General features: G+C 36.7%; 1 protein-coding gene across 3 annotated transcripts in view; it reads left to right on the forward strand.

Moving 5' to 3' along the window:
• Positions 1-1,455: 1,455 nt before the first annotated feature.
• Positions 1,456-22,503, forward strand: part of RFX6 (regulatory factor X6) — a 57,339-nt gene continuing 36,291 nt past the window's right edge. For 2 of the 3 annotated variants that reach the window (XM_073789527.1, XM_073789526.1), the window contains exons 1-6: positions 1,456-2,527; positions 2,794-2,950; positions 5,802-5,925; positions 7,606-7,667; positions 19,523-19,600; positions 20,939-20,966. In XM_073789527.1, coding sequence (XP_073645628.1) covers positions 2,059-2,527; positions 2,794-2,950; positions 5,802-5,925; positions 7,606-7,667; positions 19,523-19,600; positions 20,939-20,966 — 918 coding nt within the window. In that variant the 5' untranslated portion in view covers positions 1,456-2,058. The remainder of the gene's footprint in view (positions 2,528-2,793; positions 2,951-5,801; positions 5,926-7,605; positions 7,668-19,522; positions 19,601-20,938; positions 20,967-22,503) is intronic. The other variant, XM_019929215.3, reaches the window with a different exon arrangement.

The raw sequence follows: 22,503 nt of genomic DNA on the forward strand, positions 1-22,503 counted from the left end.
ATATTCTTTTTTTGGGATCTGTCAAATTGCATGCAGAATTTTGTATGTGAGTGTATGTGTGTGTTTTTCTTCTTCTGGGGAGAGAATCTATGGCTTACACAAATTTCTTAATGGGAATATAAAAACCAAAATGTTTAGAATCACTATTTTAAAAGATCATTCTCTATATTTACCTATTTTCCTGCCTAGGTTTTTATGACTTGCTTATCACTATTATGTCTCTAAAACATTGTTCTCATGAGATCAAATTATAATTATCACAGATGGCAATTTAGGATGATAGAAGTTGTTTTTCCCCTGCTCACAACACCACTTTTACTGCATCACATAAGTTTGAGAGGGATTGGCATTAACTCTTTTTTAAACATTTGGTATAACTCAGCATTGCCACCATCTTGTCCTAGGCTTTTATATGTTGGAAGTGTTTTTATTACTAGTTAAATTTCTTTACTTATTGTAAGTCTTTCAGATTTCTATCTCTGACCAGTAGTACAAAGAACTTACATGTTATTTTGTTAGGCAGAGAGTTTACTTAAAATTAAGGCAAAAAGTTCATTTAGAGCCTTAAATGGTTTGTGTTTTCACTGATCAATTCTGGATAAGTGCCAGATATTCACTCAGTGTCTGTATGACTTACACACACAATCAACCTGGATATCGAGTGCTATTAAAAAAATTTTTTTTAAATCCCAGTAATTTTCCTGAATGTTTTTCTTCTGATTATGTGATATAAGTGGGCAGTCTCTTGTGTACAGTTAACCACTATGACTTCCTTTACAAAATGAGTCTGAGGGTGTCTCTGTAAAGAAGGAAGATTCTAAAGTTTAGTATTGTAGAGCTAAGCCCCATGGACTGAGAAAACTCTCAGGCTTTGGGGGTGGGGGGGACTGGGTAGAGGAGATTGATTTGCAAGGTTGTGGGAAGAGGTGGTGGTATAGCCTCAGAACTTTGGGTGCCTGGATGGGTGGATAGCCCTAGCCTGGACCCAGCTTCTGGAGGTACAGCTAAGGAGAAAACCTTTGACAGAAAGGTGGTGCCTTTCCCGTAAGTGGTGCTAAAAAAAATGGGTAAGGGTCAAATACACTCATAATCTTGGCCACCTAGGCAAGTTAATGCTCTTAGATTGTATTACTCCTCCCCAAAATCCACCCTCCAGCCATCTATCACCTTGGGTCCCATTTTGTTTTTTCTATGCTATATTTTGATGTAATATAGTTTAATATTAAATTAAACTTCAAGGGTGATTTATCTTTCTAACGCTCCAAATGAGGGTGACAGGTTGCAGGTTGTGGTGAGGCGATGTGAACCAAAGCAGGATTCTTGCTCTTTCTGGAGAGCACTAAGCATATAGATAGCAAGCACAGGGCATTATCTGTCAAAAGAACAGAAGGTGAAAGGAATGAAGGATTATGTGGCAGTCAGGCAACAGAGACCCCAAGTCTATTGACTTCTCCTTCTTAGAGAACAAGATATTTTCAACCACATGACTTTCTTGCCAGTTTGGATTGGAAATGAAATACGGCGATTTCTTTCATTTTTCATTTCAACAAACGTCCATTGCACTACTACTAGGTATAAGAGGTGAAGATCGTCAGGGACGCGTTTAAATTACAAAACGTGTAGGGAGTGAATGCATCTTTTCCTCCAAGCTCAGGGCCAGATCCTGGAGGACAGAGAGGCCCGGCATTCTGCGCCCCGGGAGCAGGGCCCTCTGGACACTTGTGGGATGCGATGGCGTCTGTCCCAAGTCACTGAGAAGGGCCCTCACCACCCCCTAGGATTACTCCAGGAATCAATCAACCGAGGACATGTTGTGCAAAGACTGAGCGGTGCTCTGGGGTCCTCCTCTCCTGGCCTGGGCCTGCAGAGTCAAGGCTGTCCGCGGAAGCAGCCTTGGTTCTTTCTGGGAGCTTTGGGTGTGGAAAGAGTGCTCGGTCCCAGGGCCAGATGAGAGAAAAGGAGGAAAGAGGGGAAAGGAGGTGTGGGAAATGGGACTCCATTGCTCAGGCTCGACGAGCGCAGGTGAGGAAGTGAGTTCCAAGCTGAGCATCTGCCAGGATGGCAGACAGGTGGAGAGAGTCAGTCCCGCCTTGGCCCACCCAGTTCCCAGGGCTGTCCGAGCCGTACCTGTGCGCGGCCTTCCTTCTCCGCGACGCCCGGGGGATCCCGAGCCGCAGCCTCCGTCCCCGCCCCAGCGGCCCCGGGTCCCCAGCCCCGCCCCGCCCCGCCCCGCCCCGCCTCGGCCTCGGGGCTCCGCTGGGAGCCGGTCGAGCGGCGGGTGCCCGAGTCTCCGTGGCCAGGAGGATGGCCAAGGTCCCGGAGCTGGAAGACGCCTTCCTGCAGGTGCAGGCTTCTCCCCAGGTTTCCCCCGAAGTCCAGGAGGAGTGTTGTGTGCAGCTCCTGAGCAAGGGTTTGCTCGTTTTCCCCGAAGAAAGGGTGTACCTGGCGGCTGAAGCGCAGCCCGGGGGTGCGCTGGGCAGCGGGGAGAAAGGGGACGACCCGGAGCTGCCGGTGGGAGTTAAAGCCGGTGAGTGCTCTGCCCCCTCCCGGGACGTGATTGGGACGCGGATGTATTTTTTACAGGGCATCCGATAATAAAAAGAAACATACCGCAAACGCGCGTATATTTCCCCTAGGAAAATGATTGTTAAATAGAAATTAAGTCGAAAGGATTTTGCATAGCTCTCCTCTGAACCCCATAGGCCACCCTGTTTGACGCCAAGATACATTTAGAGGCTAATTAATTGATTGTATATTCTGATTTTCTTTATCATCTTTTCAACTTGCAATCAGAAATGCATTTAAGCAATGGTAACTTTTCCTCTGAAGAAGAGGTTGCGGACAATCAAGACAGCAAAACCAAAGCAACCGATCCACACCTCTCTCAGAAGAAAACCATCACGCAGATTATGAAGGATAAAAAGAAGCAGACTCAGCTCACCCTGCAGTGGTAAGACTCGCCCAAGGATACCCTTAAGCACCTGTTGAATTTTTAAAGTCAGTATATTCAGATTCTTTGCTTTTCTCAATTTGCTTCTCCCTCAGACTTTCTTGGAGAAGTTTAAAAGACCGATTAGAAATTCATCCAAAAATTGTTTTCACTGAATATTTGGTATAGAGACATACTCTGGTACTGGTGAAAAATGATCTGCAATACAAATAAAAACCATCATTCTGTTCATTATTGACTAAAACTATAATTTCTTCTAATGTAAGCAATAATGAATTTTTTATTACTTATTTGCTTAACATGCAATCAATTCAGTCCTTATATATTTGTTATTTTTATGTTTATAAAACATGATTCTTAAAAACAACTTAAAAGGAGGAAGGATCTTAACGGTGCCTTTATCCGTAGAGGGCAAATTCAAAATTGTGTATTGGCCATAAGATGAAATGTGTTTGAACTAGAAGACATAGAAAAATCAGTTAAGATGACGCTATTAACTTAAATAAGTGTTCAACTACCTTTCACATATGATTTATTACAGTGAAATATCACTAATTGGATTTTGTGGAAAATCTTTAAAAACCAAGAGTTTATCAGTAGGCTCTCTACATATACAGTACATTTTATAATATTCTAAAAGGAAGAGGAAATTTAAAGTAAAAACATAATATTATACTTCTCTATGTAGTGTGAAGAAATAGAACTATAAATTTCCTTCCAAATTCCAAATAAGACGCAAATAAGTAAAAATGTCTACTTGCTGATGTTACATGATCTGTTTATATGTAAAGTGTGATCTAAATCTTAGAAAAATACAGTAGAAAAAACAGTATCTTAAAAAAAGTAGCACATCTTATTTAAACACTGAATTACAATTTGCATGTAGTAAATTTTTGTAATTATATCCTTAACTCTTTCAAATATTTGAAATATAAACTAAATATCTTTCTAAAATTATGGTTTAACTATTGAAGTTGATATCACGTTTACTGGTTAAGAATCTACTAGAGCAGTAAATAGTTGAGCTAATTATCTGAAATATTTAGGACACACTATTTTTTTTAGGATAATTGGAGCTAAAAGGTTTTGACTTCAGATATATTATGAAGGTCTTTTGAATGATCACTTGCATTATTCAGTTCAACTTGAATGAATGGAAACAAACTTAGGTTTTTATTTTATAAATGTAAATGCATTACAATTAAAGAAAAAAGTTATACCCAAACTTAACATTATACTTATGTATAGGATTTTTCAGTATTTTGAAGACAAAAATAATGCCTACACCATCAAAATAGCCAGGTGAAAAAGTGGGCATTATATACGTGTCATTAAAATATAGTTTTAAATAGTTGAATATTTCTCAGTAATTTTCATATTTTTTGAAACTATAAAATGTTGTCATTTTGTTTGAATTCTCCATACTCTCTCTTAAAAAAGTGTTACATAATTTAAAAAAAAATAGCCTAGGTGAGTTATTTACCTTCTGATAATTTTTTCCTTAAGGTTATAGATTATAGCGGGGATATTAAACTGTAGAATTGAAAAATTAAAGTGAAAAATCTGCCTAACTTCAATTTTCACCATCAACTAGGTGTTTGGTTTTATGTATGCAAATTTTATTGGGTTTTGATTCATTTTTTTCCTTTGTCATAGAACAATGGATGTCTGATACTTTACCTGCTTAGGAAACACGTCCTGTAGCTTTTATCTCATGCATCTTGGGAACGTGTTAAATCAGAGATCTAAAGAGTTTAGAAGAGTTTCACTCAATTTTAGTCTGAATGCATATTCTATATTGCATTGCTCTTGTATAGTAGTAATTATGATTTTACTCTACATAAAAAGAGTATAAGTAAATTTTAGCCAATATCATCTACTGAAAGGTTAGAAAAATTGAGAGTAGAATCTACAAGTTCTGATGTTCTGATTGCTGTTCAGATATTTATAACACTTAAATATATTTTATTACATTTATATAAATTGTGTGCAATTGCAGGCATCCAAATTAAATGGAATTACTTCTAAATTTTCAAAGTTTATATAATTATGTTTATAATATGGAGCTGAATTGATATGTCATGTTTGGAGGCATCTATAGAGAATAACAGTATGTTTCAAGTGTACAGGATCTTTTAGATAATTGTAAGTACTGATTACAGTAAAAAGTGTAGAGATAGAAATAGATCGGTACCATTTCGAACTTAAGTGAAGTTAATTTACTCTTATATATTTTGCAAATAAATGTATCACCATGCTTCCCTAACTATTCAGTGTTTGGAACTAGTTTGTGAAAGAAAGTAAGAGATTATAGACATTTGCCAACCTGAAGCCTGGCAGCCCTTTAGTGTTGAGAATGTTATTTTTAAAAACCATCACCTTCAATTTCACTATTCATATTTGATTAGCACAGAGCAAAGTGTGATGAACAGGGAAGACTTACACAGAAGTAAGAGAATGTTTAGTGTTGAGAATGTTATTTTTAAAAACCAGCACCTTCAATTTCACTATTCATATTTGATTAGCACAGAGCAAAGCGTGTTGAACAGGGAAGACTTACACGGAAGTAAGACCTATTCATTGGGATGTGGACCACACAGGAGTGGTTTTGTCTTAGCCATGGTATTTTAACTGCACTAGCAGGTGTTCATTGGGGTTCTTGCTCTTCTAACTTTAATCCTTGTGATCATACTTTTAATATTATCCAGAATAAAAGAAGTCTACTCATGTCTGCTCAAGAACTCATTTGTATAGCGTCTGTATTCAAAAGGAGCATTAAATCAACGTGAGAGGGGAAAGGAAAGAAGAAATAAAGAAAAGGTTTGACCTAATTCTTTGCCCTTTTTCTTAGGCTTGAAGAGAATTACATTGTATGTGAAGGAGTTTGCTTACCACGGTGCATCCTTTATGCACACTATTTAGATTTCTGCCGGAAAGAGAAACTGGAGCCAGCCTGTGCAGCCACCTTTGGAAAGGTAAATAACACATATTGGCTATACTACCTTACAACTGAAGTCATGTCAGGCAGACAGTATGGAAACAAACTTATCTGTTCAAATTTTCTTATAGAATATTAAGAATCTGTTTTGTAAATGAAATCTCTTGGCTGTATTTGGAACTATTATATGTTTAACCTAGATGTTACCTACTATTTGTTTTACCTTGAATTACTATATGCTTTGAATATTAGAACCCTGGCTATTAGAAGATTTAATGTGACCTTAAAGGAAGCTGTATTTGAGCAATAATATTTCCTTTCAAAGATGGATACATTAAAGAGTATGGTATGGCCTGTATTGAGAAGCAGAATTAAGTGGAGGTGACAAGTATCTTGTTAATGTAATTGGTGACTGTGTTTATTCTATTTCATAAATAGTTCTCCTAATTCTCCATTTGTTCTAAGTATATTTACACTCCAAACTCCAAGATGTCGTGATGGGATTGGTTAAATTTCTCTCATTTAAAAACATTCCTTTTTACCCAACCTGTGTGGTTAGGATGGGAACCTATATAGCTGACATTACTCTACTTACATATGTTGATCTCATTTTAAGAATCAGGAAACAATATCAATCTCTTGGGAGAGCCTTGTTCTTTGAGATTCTTGTCTTGCTCTATTATCTAAGAACCAAGGATATCCCAGAAAAATTGTAAGAAGTTTAGATCTCAAATATTGCATCTCTTATAAACTGAAATCCAAATTCTAACCTGTAGAGGGACTCGTTGTCTAGAAAATAATGATTACTATGGTCTGGCTTCCCAGGTTTTTTTTTAAGTAAAATAATTTATTAATTTATTTTGAAAACCTATCGTTTACAGGAGACAGTGTGATAAGGGCATGGTAATCCAGTGATTTAGGTGCTAGCCTAGACTCTAATTTGTTGCGAGACCTGAAAAGCACTAAACTTCCTCAAAACTCAGTTCACTCATTCTGTAAAATGAGGAGGCTGCATTTTAGCTTTAATATTTTATTAGTGCCCCTTATGGCAGTCATTCTTAACTGTTTGGGGAGCCATAAAACACCTTGAGAATCTGACAAAAACTACAGAACCAGTCCCCAAGAAATTAACACATATTAATACACAGAGTTTGCCATGGAGCCTTTAGAAGATCATGTATGGATCTCCTAAGATTCAGGTTAAAAGCCCTGTTTTATGTAGAAGAGATTTTTGTTCTTTAATCAAATGCTAACTTTTAGGCAATTTAGAGAAAGGAACGTAGAAAAGAAAAAGTTTCAAACACGGCTTTGAAGATCTGGCAAGGCAAAGAAAATTTCCATGTCCTTTCAGGGTTGGAGGTAGATACTTAATTGTGGGTAAATCTCTGCAAAGAATTACTATAAAGAAACCCAAATCTTCCCACAAAGCACATACATGAAGTAATAATTGCTTTGGCAGTAACATCAAGCAAGAGCAGATATTGGTATGATCTGCTTTGGACATTGAGAAAAGGGCAGTAGAACAATGTCATCAAAAAAGCACCTCCCTCCCTTTGCTGAGGTGTCATTATGTATCAATATGTGTATGATATTATTTTTTCCAGACTAAATATTTACTCAAAGTTCAACATTTGCTTTCTAGAATTAATTGAATATGAGAGGCTTGCAACAGAAACACACACTTTCTAAAAACTAAAGCAATTGACTTTCTTTCTAGACAATTCGTCAAAAATTTCCCCTCTTGACGACTCGGCGGCTTGGAACAAGAGGCCATTCAAAGTAAGGCACATGGATGAGCACATTTCAGATCTGTACATATGATGCATGTATATGAGGACTAATGCAATGTGAAACAAGTATTGTCTTTATCAGTGAATAGAGCTAGGTATTCTCTTCTTAATAAAGCAGACTTTTAGCAATTCTAAGACCTAAAAAGAAAAATAAGTGGATTTTAAAATAATGTTTAAAAAGCAAAACTTACACATAAAAATCATAATATATTATTTTTTCTGATGAAATAATCTAAATGAATCATTTTTATAATCTTAAAGCCACGACTGAAGGTACCAGTGTCATGGAAGGGAAATACATATGGCTACATAAGTGACCAAATGGAATCCACAACACTTCCAAAGAGCAAGGCCAAAGCCAGGGGTTGAACATGGTCCAGGTTCTTCCTCTGGTTTTCTTTCCCAGATAATAATTTCTTTATATTCCCCTCTTTTCTCTTCAAGACAAATGCCATGCCCATATGACTTAATGGAAATATAAATATAAAATAAGCAGTCATGAATTCTCTCCCTTGATAACTTTAGCTTTACTTATCTCTTGTGGCGACCCCTGTAGAAGCCCCAGTTACAGGTTCATGTTCACCCATTATTTCTTCTGTCCACTGTGTTTTTAGTTGTTCCTTTCTTTCTGTCTACAAACATATCCAGATCTCTTCTGTGTTGATAAAATAAAATCGTCTCAAACCTGCTATACTCTTTGTTATTGCTCTGTTATTTTTCTTCTCTCTGCTATTTCTTGAGAGTAGCTATCTGCTCACTTGCCTTAGCACTGATCACATGCCTCAGTCCTGTCCATTTCTTTACCTGGGCAAAAACTCAATGGCTTATTTTTACTGTCACTGATCTTCCTAGGCACCTGTCTAGCATTTGAACCTGTTGATAATGTCTTCTTAAAACAAATAAATGCATAAAACTTCCCCTACAACTTCTCTGTTGCAACACTACCAAGTCCTCTTCCCTCTTCTGCCACTTATTTTCCAGTTTGTCCAGTGTCTCCTTCGGCTCTAACATCCAGTTCAGCATTGTCCAAAGAAATATAACGTGACCACATATTTAAATCAAAAATTTCTAGTAGCCATATTAAAAAAGTAAAATGGAACAGATGAAACTGATTTTACTAAGTTTTATTTAATCCAACATATCCAAAACATGATCGTTTAACCATATAATAAAAATTAAAATTATTAATGAGATATTTTACATTCTTTCTTTCCTACCAAGTGTTTGAGATCCCGTGTGTATTTTATACCTACAGCACATCACAATTCAGACTAGTCACATTTCAGATGCTTAATACCCACATGTAACTTGTGGTTATCCTATTGGCTAGCTCAGTCTTTTGGCTCGGTCACTTGCCAAAAGAATAGATCCTAATTTATTACGAATTCTCTTGAATCTCTCTCTCCATTCTCACTTTCAAAAACTGGCCTTGACTCTGTCTTTTTGGTCTGTTCAATACCATTCTTCCAAACTGACCTTCTGAAGTTCAATCATTTCTCTGTCATCCTCAGACATTTTCGCCTGCTCATGACAAACTTTTCTCACCTTGACATTCAAGGTCCATTATGATTTAGTCCCAAACCATTTTCTTACCTTATTATCTACTTCTCACTTTTCAGCATGCAGCCTATGCTGTCACCAATTTATTGCCCAGTCCCCTTTGCTTCCCTCTCAACCACCACTGTTTTGTTCATGCTGTCTTCCTCCATGAAAAATGCCCTTTCCCCTAGAGGTGTGTTGAAATCCTATCCATTTAAAAGAATGTCTGCTGAACTTCCTCTTTTGAATCTTTCCTTAGCCTCTTGATGTTTTGTAGGCTTTTCTTTGCACCCTCATAGCAGTTTTTGATACCTACCCTAATGCGAAATTAACTTATCTCCTCCCCTTAAAAGGTGGTATTTTGAGGACAGAGACTTTGTCTCGCCCATTTTCATACTATTTCTGTGGTCTGCTACATAATAGATTATCAATTTATATCTATTTAATTGATTCCTATTAATGTGAATAGTATTGTGGCCTGAGAAATGAAATGCCAGATTGAAAAAGACAAAATTGGCTCATTCCTTCTAACCAAGTCAGCTTTTTTTCAAAGTCGAATCAGTTTAACTGCCTAATTTCTACTGAATTGATTCCTACTGACTTGTGTAGGTAGAGAAAAGATTAGGTAGTGTTTAAGATAGTTAGATGGTGGAAAAAGAGGCAAAGCAATGCAGAGAAATCCTCTTCACAGGATCTACAAGAGGACAGGCAGGCAGGCTGCAGAGAAAGTCAATTAATCCTAGAAGGAGGCTTTAGGATTAGGGATGAATCATTAACCTTGTCCATTGTGACACAATGAGGCTCCAGTGTGTAGGTTTATGTTGTAACTATATGTAGTGACTTCAGGCAATTTGTTTGATATCTGAGAACAGATGCCCAAGAGCATAGCACTAACAATTTGAATTTTTTCCTACTTACCTGATGTGCCATTTGCTTTTTATAACTTGCATATTATATTTTGGTATTTTCATATCATGGGGAAAATTTATTTCTATATGTAAACTAAGTATTTTGAAAGATATGGCAAGATGTAGAGTTTGTGTATTTTGTCCTTGTTAATATTCTGATGTAATTATACTTAGCGAGATACTTTTCCTGACTCTATTTCCAAGAAATACCCTTAGATTTTTTTTATCTTGGAAGATAATATATCAAAAGGCAGAGTTGCCTGGTGGTTAGGAGTATGAGGCTTAAAATTGGACAAATCTGAGCTTTAATCCCATATTCCCATATACAACTAGATGAGCTGTTCAGCTTTTCATCAATAAGTTGGATATGCCATTATCTACAGGTTTGGTGTGAGAATTAAAAGGAAAAGTACAGGAATGAATGGAGACATGAATATGCTTTCAACCTCACTATCCTTAATAGTAATGAAATTATTAATAATAATATAAAATTAATAATATGATATTCACATTACATCCAAAAATCAGCAATGCAATTAAAAGTTATTATTTACTGAGCAGCACACACACACACATGCACACAGACACACACACTGTCTAATCCTCACAATGACAATACAAGATTGGAATTACTGTGTTTTACAAAGGAGGAAACTGCAGTTCAAAGATCACTGACTTGCTCAAGGCCACACAGATACTATAAAATAACAATGTTGGCATTTAGATCAAGGTTTATCTGGCTCTAAAGTTTGTGCTTTGTCACCTGATAAAGCTTCTTCTTTCCCATATCAGTCATATCAACAAAATATTGTTTAATTGAACTTTTGAGTTTTTGAGGTATAAATTTTATTTATTTTTTCTTTTTTTTTAACTTCTTTATTAGAGTGCAGTTGCTTTACAATGGTGTGTCAGTTTCTGCTTTATAACAAAGTGATTCAGTTATACATATACATATGTTCCCATATCTCTTCCCTCTTGCATCTCCCTCCCTCCCACCCTCCATATCCCACCCCTCTAGGTGGTCACAAAGCATGGAGCTGATCTCCCTATGCTATGTGGCTGCTTCCCACTAGCTATCTGTTTTATGTTTGGTAGTGTATATATGTACGTGCCACTCTCTCACTTTGTCACAGCTTACGCTTCCCCCTCCCCATATCCTCAAGTCCATTCTCTAGTAGGTCTGCATCTTTATTCCCGTCTTGCCCCTAGGTTCTTCTGACCATTTTCTTTTTCTTTTCTTTTTTTTTTAGATTCCATATATATGTGTCAGCATACGGTATTTGTCTTTCTCTTTCTGACTTACTTCACTCTGTATGACAGACTCTAGGTCCATCCACATCACTACAAATAACTCCATTTCGTTCCATTAATCTGCAAAACATACAAGCAACTCATGCAGCTCAATATCAAAAAAACAAACAACCCAATCCAAAAATGGGCAGAAGACCTAAATAGACATTTCTCCAAAGAAGATTTACAGGTTGCCAGCAAACACATGAAAGAATGCTCAACATCACTAATCATTAGAGAAATGCAAATCAAAACTACAATGAGATATCATCTCACACCGGTCAGAATGGCCATCATCAAAAAATCTACAAACAGGGCTTCCCTGGTGGCACAGTGGTTGAGAGTCCGCCTGCCGATGCAGGGGACACGGGTTCGTGCCCCGGTCCGGGAAGATCCCACATGTCGTGGAGCGGCTGGGCCCGTGAGCCATGGCCACTGGGCCTGCGCGTCCGGAGCCTGTGCTCCGCAACGGGAGAGGCCACAACAGTGAGAGGCCCGCGTACCACAAAAAAAAAAAAAAAAAAAAAATCTACAAACAATAAATGCTGGAGAGAGTGTGGAGAAAAGGGAACCCTCTTGCACTGTTGGTGGGAATGTAAATTGATACAGCCACTATGGAGAACAGTATGGAGGTTCCTTATTTATTTTTTCTGATCTAACAGTTTTAAATGTTAATTAATATATTAGATTCTTCTTCAGAGAGCTAACAACATTTCTCAAGCATCAATCATAAGGCATTTGAAATTATTTTATATTTGTTTAGAGATATTTATGTCTTCTATAAAAGCAAATTTGTAGCACAAACACAATTTTGCTTTCTGCTTTTAATTTTTGTCCAAAATGTTCTCTGTGTTGGTATATTATCTTCACAATCATCATTTCTATTGGATGTTTAATATTTAAAAATTTACATTTGAAAAACATTTTTATGTATATGGAAATATGAACAATTGATGATATAGAAATATAAATGAAGAAGTAAGCATATTTTGCAGAAACAGGAATTTATAATTTCTCCCAATTTTCCTAGTAATTTTGTAAAACTTTGTATTGTCGTAGTGCCCAAAACATACTATCACTAAATATCTATTGAATTATTTCTAATATATGAATAAATTTGGTATTAATTAATTTATAAATAAATAATAAACTCTGCGGTCCATCCCTTCATTTTCTCTTACCATCCCCTCCCTGCCAAGAAAACCAACAATCCCAATGGCAGATTCTGCATGTTCTGAAAACCAAGATAAAAACTGACTTTGCTTTTGTGTTTTTCTTTTCTTCTCTTTGATTTACCACCAATGCTAATAATTTTTTTTCCTTCCTGTGCAAAATTTTTTTAAATAAATTTATTTATTTATTTTTTAATTTTTGGCTGTGTTGGGTCTTCGTTGCTCTGCGCAGGCTTTCTCTAGTTGCATCACGGGGGCCATTGCGGTGCTTGGGCTTCTCATTGCTGTGGCTTTTCTTTGTTGCGGAGCAAGGGCTCTAGGCGCGTGGGCTTCAGTAGTTGTGGCACCCAGGCTCTGTAGTTGTGGCACACGGGCTTAGTTGCTCTGCGGCACATGGGATCTTTCCGGATCAGGGCTCGAACCCGTGTCCCCTGCGTTGGCAGGCAGATTCTTAACCACTGTGCCACCAGGGAAGTCCCCAAAATTTTAAATTTAGATTTTGAATAAATAAAAATGAATCAAAATTCTATAGGTACAAAGAGTATCTAATGAAAAGTAATTCTTGCCTATTTTATGTTATGAATGTATTATAGCAAGGATCATCAATCCATTCATATTTATATTGATGACAAAGCATGGTGCCAAAGAGTTTTTGAGGTGCAAACAATAGTAAGATAGGGTACATGCTGTCAAAACAATTTCATTATCAATATTTATTTATTTAGTAAACATTTTTCGTCTGTCCTGGTGCTGACTAGGTCCTAAAGATACAATGATTAGCAAAAGAGGCCACGTCCCACCCTTGCTCAAAATGGCTCAGCAGGGTAAGGGAGAACACAGTTGAGCCCACCAATTAGATTCCATGAGATTTCATGCACACAGTAAACTGTTTGATTTGAAGTTACATTTTAATTTCTTGTAGACTTTGATCAGTCAAATCTTGGTTTTCAGACATGACGGATAAAAGCTATTATCTTATTTATTAGTAGTGATTTAGTGGGTTAATAAAACTGATATGGCAGCTGCTCTTATCATAGTAAGTTATTGCAACTCCCTGAACAACTTAATCCCATCATTTCCTTATCAGTTATCATTTGTATAATGTAAACTAACATCAGGGCTACTAGCTCAGTGGGAACATATGTTTCAGGAATTCTATATAATGACAAAATGGAAAAGAAGAAATACAGGTGCAGGTATAAATTGATCAGCAAATGAAGAAAAGTATTAGACACAAGGTAAATACTTTAGTACTAAAAAAAGGAGCAATAATTTCATTTGTCCTATAAAAATATAACACATTCACTTTAAAATGTGGGCATAAAAATTAATTAATTATTCTTCTTTATTCCTAAAATGTAAATGATATCTGTCACTTGATGCAAGGCTAAGGACAGTTGATGCTAATGAATGAAGACAATTTTGTTAGATAATCACAAAGACTACTTGTATTATGCAAACATTTTCTTAGAGAAATTAGCTAATCATATCTAGGATTTTTAAGCAGTTATCATATATCTTTTAAAATAAAAATCATATAGGGAGAAAGAACTGTGAAATGTTTGGGAATCTTTATTCAGAGTAACCTACAGGATAGACATTAGCTATTGGTATATAAATTTTAAAAACTAGTTAGCCCACAATGAGGCAAACCTCACTTTTTATTCAACATTTACCTGTATATATTCTTGTTATGCTAGAATATTTCTGGCAAATATTTCCTAGCAAGATTTATTTTAGGGTAATATATTAACAACAAAGTAGTGATATAATATGTTGCAAGTGAGATGAAAAATCCATGTATACTTTGTATGAAATTACTCTCCCCGGTTTTATGAAGTTTATCTTCAGCTGTTAGGAAGACAGAGAGCTGCTCATTTATTATCTCTTCTCAAAGACACTAAATCATCACTCAGACAGACGATAACATGTTCCTAGTTAGACTAAAAGGAAGATTAAAGGGGAAGATTATTTTATTGGCTCCAGAAGAAACTGGATATGAAATGTGCTAAAGCATTACAATGGTCATTGCAAAATATTGAGATTTGTATTTCCAGCAATTTCTAGTCTTTCCACCTAAATATGCTGATTGCATGTCCTTTATATACATTGTTTAGGGATACAACTTTTGTTCAATGCCAATATTTTACCAGTACCTGGAAAGGCACAGTCCTAGGAAGCAGTTATTGAAAACAACTGGCTTTAAGAGAATTTGTGTTTTATCAGTTTCCAGATTTCTAGCAGAACACATTGACTGGTCCAATAAATAAGGATTTTTCTTTACAGTAATTTCTAAGGGGGAACACAATGAAGGGGAAGATGAAATTCCCTTCCTCCAAATCTTATAGGTTAGTAGGGGAGGTAAGCTGTGTATACATATACCATTGGTACGAGATGCAAAGCTCCATGGGATAACTGACCAAGAGAGGAGTTCAAAGGACAGAGAAATTAATTTTGCCTAAGAGACCAGGCAAAGCTTCATGTGTTGAAGCTGTGCCTTGAGGCACAGATAAGAAATGGGGACGTGCAGGAGGAAGGGCATTCCCAATAGAGCTCAACAAAGTAAAGGCACACAGTGAGGAAAGCACGCCTTATTTATGGAGGGCAAGTAACTGATAGAAATAGATAAGTTTACACAGTACTAGTGGTAGAGTTAAAGGAATTAGTAGATTTCCTTACATCACATTAGACAAGAGTCTTTTTAATCTCTACCAGATTTTAAATTGTGCTATGTTTAAGTATATGATACTATATGCATGCCCTTTATTAAAAATTCCTGCTTATAAAATTTTCTTTATGACACATTGTTATTTTTAACTTTTTTCATATTATAAATTTATTTATTCAACAAATGTTTATTGAGCTCCTACTATAGGGAGCTTATATTCTAGAGGGAGTCTGTTTATATATGGAATTTCAAATATGAAACATTCAGATCAATGGTATAGTTCTTAATGATTCGAGTTAGTTATCAATTCTTAAAGATTCATGCTAAAGTTGAAGAGAGAGTGTATATGCTGAGTGCAAGCATATTCAAACTATATTTCATTTAAGAACTTCTAAGTATAAATAAAACTGAGATACAAAATTATATATACATATATATTTTGCATCTTGAGTATAGTCTATTGAAACAAAGAGTGCTCTGTGGAGCTTTGGGTTTGAATTTTGTCTTCAAACCCATAACTTTTCACATATTTTTTCCAAACAAATCACATAAACTTTTTTGAACTTTGCTTTGAAATGGAGATATTACTTCACTTGCAGGCTGCTGTGGAAATTTGAGATGAAGTATGCATAAAATTTTTTACATGTAATAGTTGCTCAATTAATGGTAACTATTTCTATTAGTACCTACTATCACCTGCTTCAATTTTAGCACATATTAATTTTGTATTGCAGTTCTTTCTTTGCATGCTTTTTTCCCCCACAAGACTATCAACTCCTCCAGGGCAGACACCCTCATCTGTCTCTTTCTACGTGCTCAGCACGTAGCACACAATAAGCATTAAATACATGTTTGAAGGAAAGAGTTCACTTTTTCACTCGTTCCCTGTGGGCCAGCATAATTATAAGATTGTATTGATATAACATGCTCAGCTACATCAACATGTCTAAATTATGAGGCATTGCTAATGAGAAAAGGACATGCTGCTTCTCATTTGTACAGTGGAATATAGCTGACCAAGTTACCTTCCTTGGGTGTCAATGTGTATCTGGTTGATGGTGTCATTTACATTTGACCTACGAATAAAACACATTACTTAAAAGATTTTTTTTTTTAGATGTAAAATCTTGACTCTAGATGTAAGTGGAGGTATTAAGTACTTCTATTTTTAAAGATATTCTGCCCTAATGATTAGAAAGGAGGAAGCAAAATAATACAGTTGTTTTATAAAAATCAGGAACAAATGAATTGTGTAATAAAAATATCCTTTCCTTAAAAATCCTAAGTAAGAAAAGAATTACAAATCCATGTTACTCAGCATTTATTGGGTCCTAAAGGATGTTGCCATTTTTACAAAAAGTGTTGATCAAGTGATTTTTTAAAAATGGAAGTAAAATTCGCCTCAGGGCTACTCAACGTGGTCACTGTTCTGTGACTCGCAGGCAGTCTGGCTCAGGAAACCATGGACTAGGGTGGAATTCAGAAGCATATATGTTCCTGGCTCGGTCATCCACGTTGGTTTTTAATCATTGTATTGACAGCTCTCACAGTGGTCAGGATTAGTGTGCCATCTAATATTTGTTGAACTCACGGTTATCCTTTTGATTTGTCTTGTGATTTTTGTCTACCACCCGTGAAGGCAATGTAGTTTCTTCTCAATCTGCATGGCAAACCACTTTACCATGGTATAATATTATTTACATGTTGAGACAAGGATTATAGATGAGAAACAAGAAGATCAAAGTTATAGTAAAAGAAGATTTATCAACTTTTAAAGCAATGCTTAACATGTATTGCTTTAGCAAGTGGCTAGAATGAAGTTATTTGAACTGTAGCACCCATAGAACAAACAGCAAGCTTTGCAAACGACCATGAAATTGCAATATATTTCCATTGTAATAGATGCTCTTGTCCTCAAGCATCTCTTGCTTCATTTCTTCTAATGCAAAGACATTTTCTTTGGTATATTAGTTCTAAAATCTAATAAAGAAAAGTAGTTATACTTATTTCAGACTCATGTTCACTCACTAATCCTAATAGGCTTGGCTGAATATCATCTAAATCTGTTCATTTGTTATGGTTTTAGGTATTTACCTTATCAATTTCTATTAATATAGCTGCCTTTTGTAATGTCCTTTTGTAATGTCCTTTGCTTAAGTTTCATATTTCCTTCATTTCTCCCTTTGTTCCAATATACTGTAGAGGTTCTTTTCCCTTATCTACCGGAGGAGTATTTTCTTACTGTAAAAATGGAGTTTCTTCTGTTCAGGTTAACAGACTGCTATTGTCCTTCTACCAAAACTGAGGATTTGAAAACTTGTTCCCAGTCTGCCACACTCATAAAATACCTTCACTACCGTGATCACCCTCCATTACTGTTTCTCAAACATAACAGCCCTTTCTGAAACATTTCTTATTATAATAGGTGTAATTTTTTCATATTTAAAAACTCTTTCTTCTCCATCTCAAATGGCCCAGGGTCATTAGAGGCAACTCCTCTGCCCTTAGAACCTAATGGGAGAGAAGCCATCTCTGGGACTCATACTTATAGAGGGCCCTGTTCCTCTCCTCCTCCAGCTGATCTCCTTCCCAGGAGACAAGGAGTCCATTGCCTGAGTGAATGTGTCCCCCGAGACTGCATCCCCCTTCAAGCTCGCATTTCAGGTCCGTGGGGCCCAAGAATTCCAAACAGTCTCAGGCCTGCCTCCTGGGCCGAAGTGGGCCTCTTCCCTCATCCATCCTCAGGAGACATAGACCAGATGGGTACCTCCCCCAGGGGGCAGCTGTCTGGGGTGTGTGTGAGAGTGGATCTTGGACATGGAGGCTGGAGTGTTCTCAAGAGGCCCCTCACAGTGCACGAAGCAGCAGAGGCTGGGGAGATAAGGGAGCTGGGGGCAGCTCTCCTCCCACCACCATGTTTCCTCATGGAACTCCAGGAGTCTAGGCATTCTAAGCTCAGAATTACCTACTGGATCATTATGGAGGTACATTGTCAAGATAGGAGGACAGAGACATTTTATTTCACAATGTGTTCGCTTGATTTATATATTTTAAGTGATTAGGCATAAGGTATGTGGGCTTCCATTTGTACTCTCGTCCTGAGCCTTGAAAACATTTAGGGGTAGAGTTGCTCTGACAAGTCCCTTCTTTATTACTGAGGTCAGCAAAGGTGCCTTGAAGCGTAGATCGTTCATTGTCCTGTCCACTTTAAACTCAGATGGTGATGCTAAGAAATGAAGTTTTAGATATGGTTACACTGAAGTCTACTGGAAACCCCCTTATTCTTTTATTTCATTCCTTCCCTGATCTTAGATGAATGCAGATTGAAATGGTAAATAACCAAATAGGTAATGGTGCTGCATGGTGCGCAGAGAGGGGAAAGAAGCGTAAAGGCAGAAATTAGCAGGCTTTGGTCACCCTCACTAGATACCCAGTCTTTGACTAGCGGTTGTGTCACATGTGTAGCCTTTGTACTTGGGCGTGGAGTAAGTCTGGGGTCTGCAGTTTTGGAGAATGAGGTACAACTTGAGAGATGCTACATTTGCCTGTGGCTCAGGATCCATAGATACATTTATAACAAATTATTCATAACACTGTTCCAGTCCATGTTTCATATTTCCATTGATTCATCACAGAGATGTTTTTTCCCCATTGTTGCACAAAAGTTTGAAGTGAAAATGACGGTGACTTGGGCTTCTCATACCTCATGAGGAAAATAACTTTCAAAGGGTCAGATGCTTCGTACATATTCCTATGCATGACATCAACGTCTTTCCCACACATAATGTTATACTCTTTTCTCCATTCAATAGATGTACTACAAAGAAAACCCACCATTTTCTTATTCAGTTGACCACATTCAAATTGAACCAAGCAGTCTGCAGATAGATACGCTTGATATACTTAGAGCCAATGTCTACATTTACAAATTTAAGTGCCTGCAGTTAAATGCCTGCAATTATAATTTTTTTTGTTTGTTTGTTTTTGAAACCTAATGTTTTAGAGGTTTGAGGGGGGTTAGCAGTAGGCAATTCTCCTGTCTTTTTCAAGCTTAGAGCCAGAAATATGACCATAAGTAGAATTAGTTACCATTAAAGAAGGATTAAACACATTAAGATATTACTTAATCAGGAAAAAATCAGAAAAGGAAGATGCAGACCAAGAGGTTGCAGTTCTTACTTGTGGTTTACTTCAATTCTACTTTAGTCTCTTTTTTCCCCTTCAAAAAACTACATTAACGCAGAGCTGGTTCCTGTTCTTGCTCTAGGTATCATTATTATGGGATTGGCATAAAAGAGAGCAGTGCGTATTACCACTCCGTTTATTCTGGAAAAGGCCTGACAAGGTAGAGTTCGACTATCTTCAGGATAAGTTCTGTATGTCTTTAAATATGTATAATATTTATTGAATAAAATGACTTACTAATTTTGCTTATTGAGATATTTTCCTTTAAGCATCAAACCTTAATTTTAACTTTGTATGGACATTTACAATGAATGGGCAATTAATATACTTTGCAATCATTAATAAGAAATTAATGGTGAACCAGGGATCCCAGAGAGATGTAAAAGAGAAATCAGGGAAGCAAAATTGCTTTCAAATTAGTATTTACTTATAAGGCTGAATCTGTTTTCAAGCTAGATTCAACAAAATAAAGGCAGAAAATTTAATTTTTTTTTCTAAGAGATAACCTATTTTAAGGATCTATGTGCTTGGCCAGTATCTTACAAAGATGAAAAGTTTATTATAATCATCTCTAATCACATATATTTTGATATACCAGCTTACCTTAGTAAGATAAAGCTACTGACCTAAGCTACTGAGTCTCTGTGAAAGAAAAAACACAAATGAATATAAAGAACCTATAGCTTGGGCTTCCCTGGTGGCGCAGTGGTTGAGAGTCCGCCTGCCAACGCAGGGGACACGGGTTCGTGCCCTGGTCCGGGAAGATCCTACATGCCGCGGAGCGGCTGGGCCTGTGAGCCATGGCCACTGAGCCTGTGCGTCCGGAGACTGTGCTCCGCAACGGGAGAGGCCACAAACAGTGAGAGGCCCGTGTACTGCAAAAAAAAAAAAAAAAAAAGAACATATTGCTCTAATCTGTCATCAACTATCAGGCAGAGGTTATTAACAAGTAAGGGGACATCTAATGAAACTAGTGATAATATGCAATTATTATTTTTTAAAATACTGGAGCTCCAAATGATTAAATCTGCATCTGAGATTGCTTTATGGCACGATTCCCCAAGAACTGCTCTCAAAAGAATGAATTCGTTTTAAAAGTAAGGTATCTTGTGGAAAAAAAATAATTTTAGTCACCCGAGTCATACAAAGATGAACTCAGATATTACAAACAATATAACGGCAGCTTACTAACCACTACTCACTGTGAAGTGAAAATACAGGCCAGAATGCACAAATATTTAATATCAAGTGTGCTTTGATTGCCTCAGATCTTTCCTGACTTCCCTAAATATCCTTTATTTAACTTTCCCGTAATAGACTTATTTTGTTAGTAAGTTGAGAAAGATGCTTGAGTCCCTTTGAAAATCAAACAAATTTCTCCAGATTTATTTCACTGATTGTGATATAAAGTTAGTACTTTTGTAGGTCCTCTGCATTTCCTTGATAGATATAACTGTATATGTATTTTTAACTAATGAAAAATGTTCTGATTTTTAAGGTTTTCTGGAAGCAAGCTGAAGAATGAGGTAAGAACTAGTTTCATTTCTATTTTACATCTGTTATGTATTACAAGTTTAACAATAGGAGTTATTCATCCTTATTGGCAAATATAGAAATAAATGTTATTTATTGAGTCCCTTGAATGGCTGAGGACTTTAGACAGAGCTAAGTTAGATTTGGGGCAACTAATGATTCTTTACATGGACCTACTGAACCACCTGCAATTACCCTAGGAGGGGTAATTTTTCAATTACCCTTACCTAATATCAGATACTGAAAAGATTATTTAAAAAAAGACCACTATTGATCCAAGAAATTGTTATTTAAATATAAACAGAAAGCCTACAGCTGAGGATATGGAAAGAATTAATATTTGGCATATACCTATCTAGACAAAACGTTTGATAGTTATCAAGAAACCCAAATGTTATGCTTGATTGTTTCACTGTGTGTGTGTGTGTGTGTGTGTGTGTGTGTGTGTGTGTGTGTGTGTGTATTAGTCAGTTTACTGATCTCTTCTGGGGAGAGGAGATGGGGATGGGGGTGGAGATGGGGGGTGGAGATGGGGATGGCAGGGGTGGGAGCTAAGGAGAAAGGGTCCACCACGTGCACAGCACACACTTTCTGCCTAGACTACCCTCCTCCTTCTTACTCCCAGCCAAAGAACAGATCAGCAAACTGACTTTATCTAAATGAGTTAAACTACCATTAGGGCCTGCATGGCTAATTAGGCACATGATAAGGCCTTCATTATCCTCAAGTTCACTAATCATTGGAGGAGGTGCCACAGAACTGAGGGCACATGATAATGTGTTGTGTGGTAAATTTGGACCTGACGTAAATTGTAACTCCATTAGTTTGGTGAAATGATGCAGGCATATTAAGAAATAATATAAAGCCCCCAACCCTCTGAAATGACCAATTTCTTTCCACCAGTGCTTTTAATACAGTTAATGGCTAATTACATAATAAAATCCTCCAGATTGCTCTTTTTATCAATGAAATAATAGCTCTTTATTAGATAAACGGTTGTGAAAGTGCAAAAATATTGACTTAGAAATACACTTCAGTTGACTGAAGTTTATGTCAATAGGGAATTTAAGTCATTTTCTCTCAGGTGTTCTTTCTGCCACTTTGAAGAGACTGGTGGTACCAGCGGTCCATTAGCTGGTACAGCATGCAGATGGCAAGCCTCCCTTTATCGAATAAAAGAAAAATCTCTCTCAAGTCTACTGCTTCCTCCTTAGAAGAGCACAATCAAAACTCAGGTGTAGGTTTTGTTAATAAAGTAAAACTAAAATATTTTGGTTAGGCTATAAAACCTATTTTTCTAAAGCTACTGGAAGCAAAAATAGAGTATCATTATTGTGATGATTATATAAATGAGCACAGTTAAGGGCTTTCTAAAGGCTCAAAAATACTCTAAATACTTTTTTAAAATTATGATAAAATATTTGTTTAACAAAGTTGAAATTTTAAAAAACTATTTTGTACTTAGAATGACCAGCCATCAGTTTGCTCAGGGTGTGAGACTGTCAGTGCAAACCTTCATATCCTTCAGGT

The sequence above is a fragment of the Tursiops truncatus genome, chromosome 12 (genome assembly GCF_011762595.2).
Source record: "Tursiops truncatus isolate mTurTru1 chromosome 12, mTurTru1.mat.Y, whole genome shotgun sequence".
Taxonomy (NCBI): domain Eukaryota; kingdom Metazoa; phylum Chordata; class Mammalia; order Artiodactyla; family Delphinidae; genus Tursiops; species Tursiops truncatus.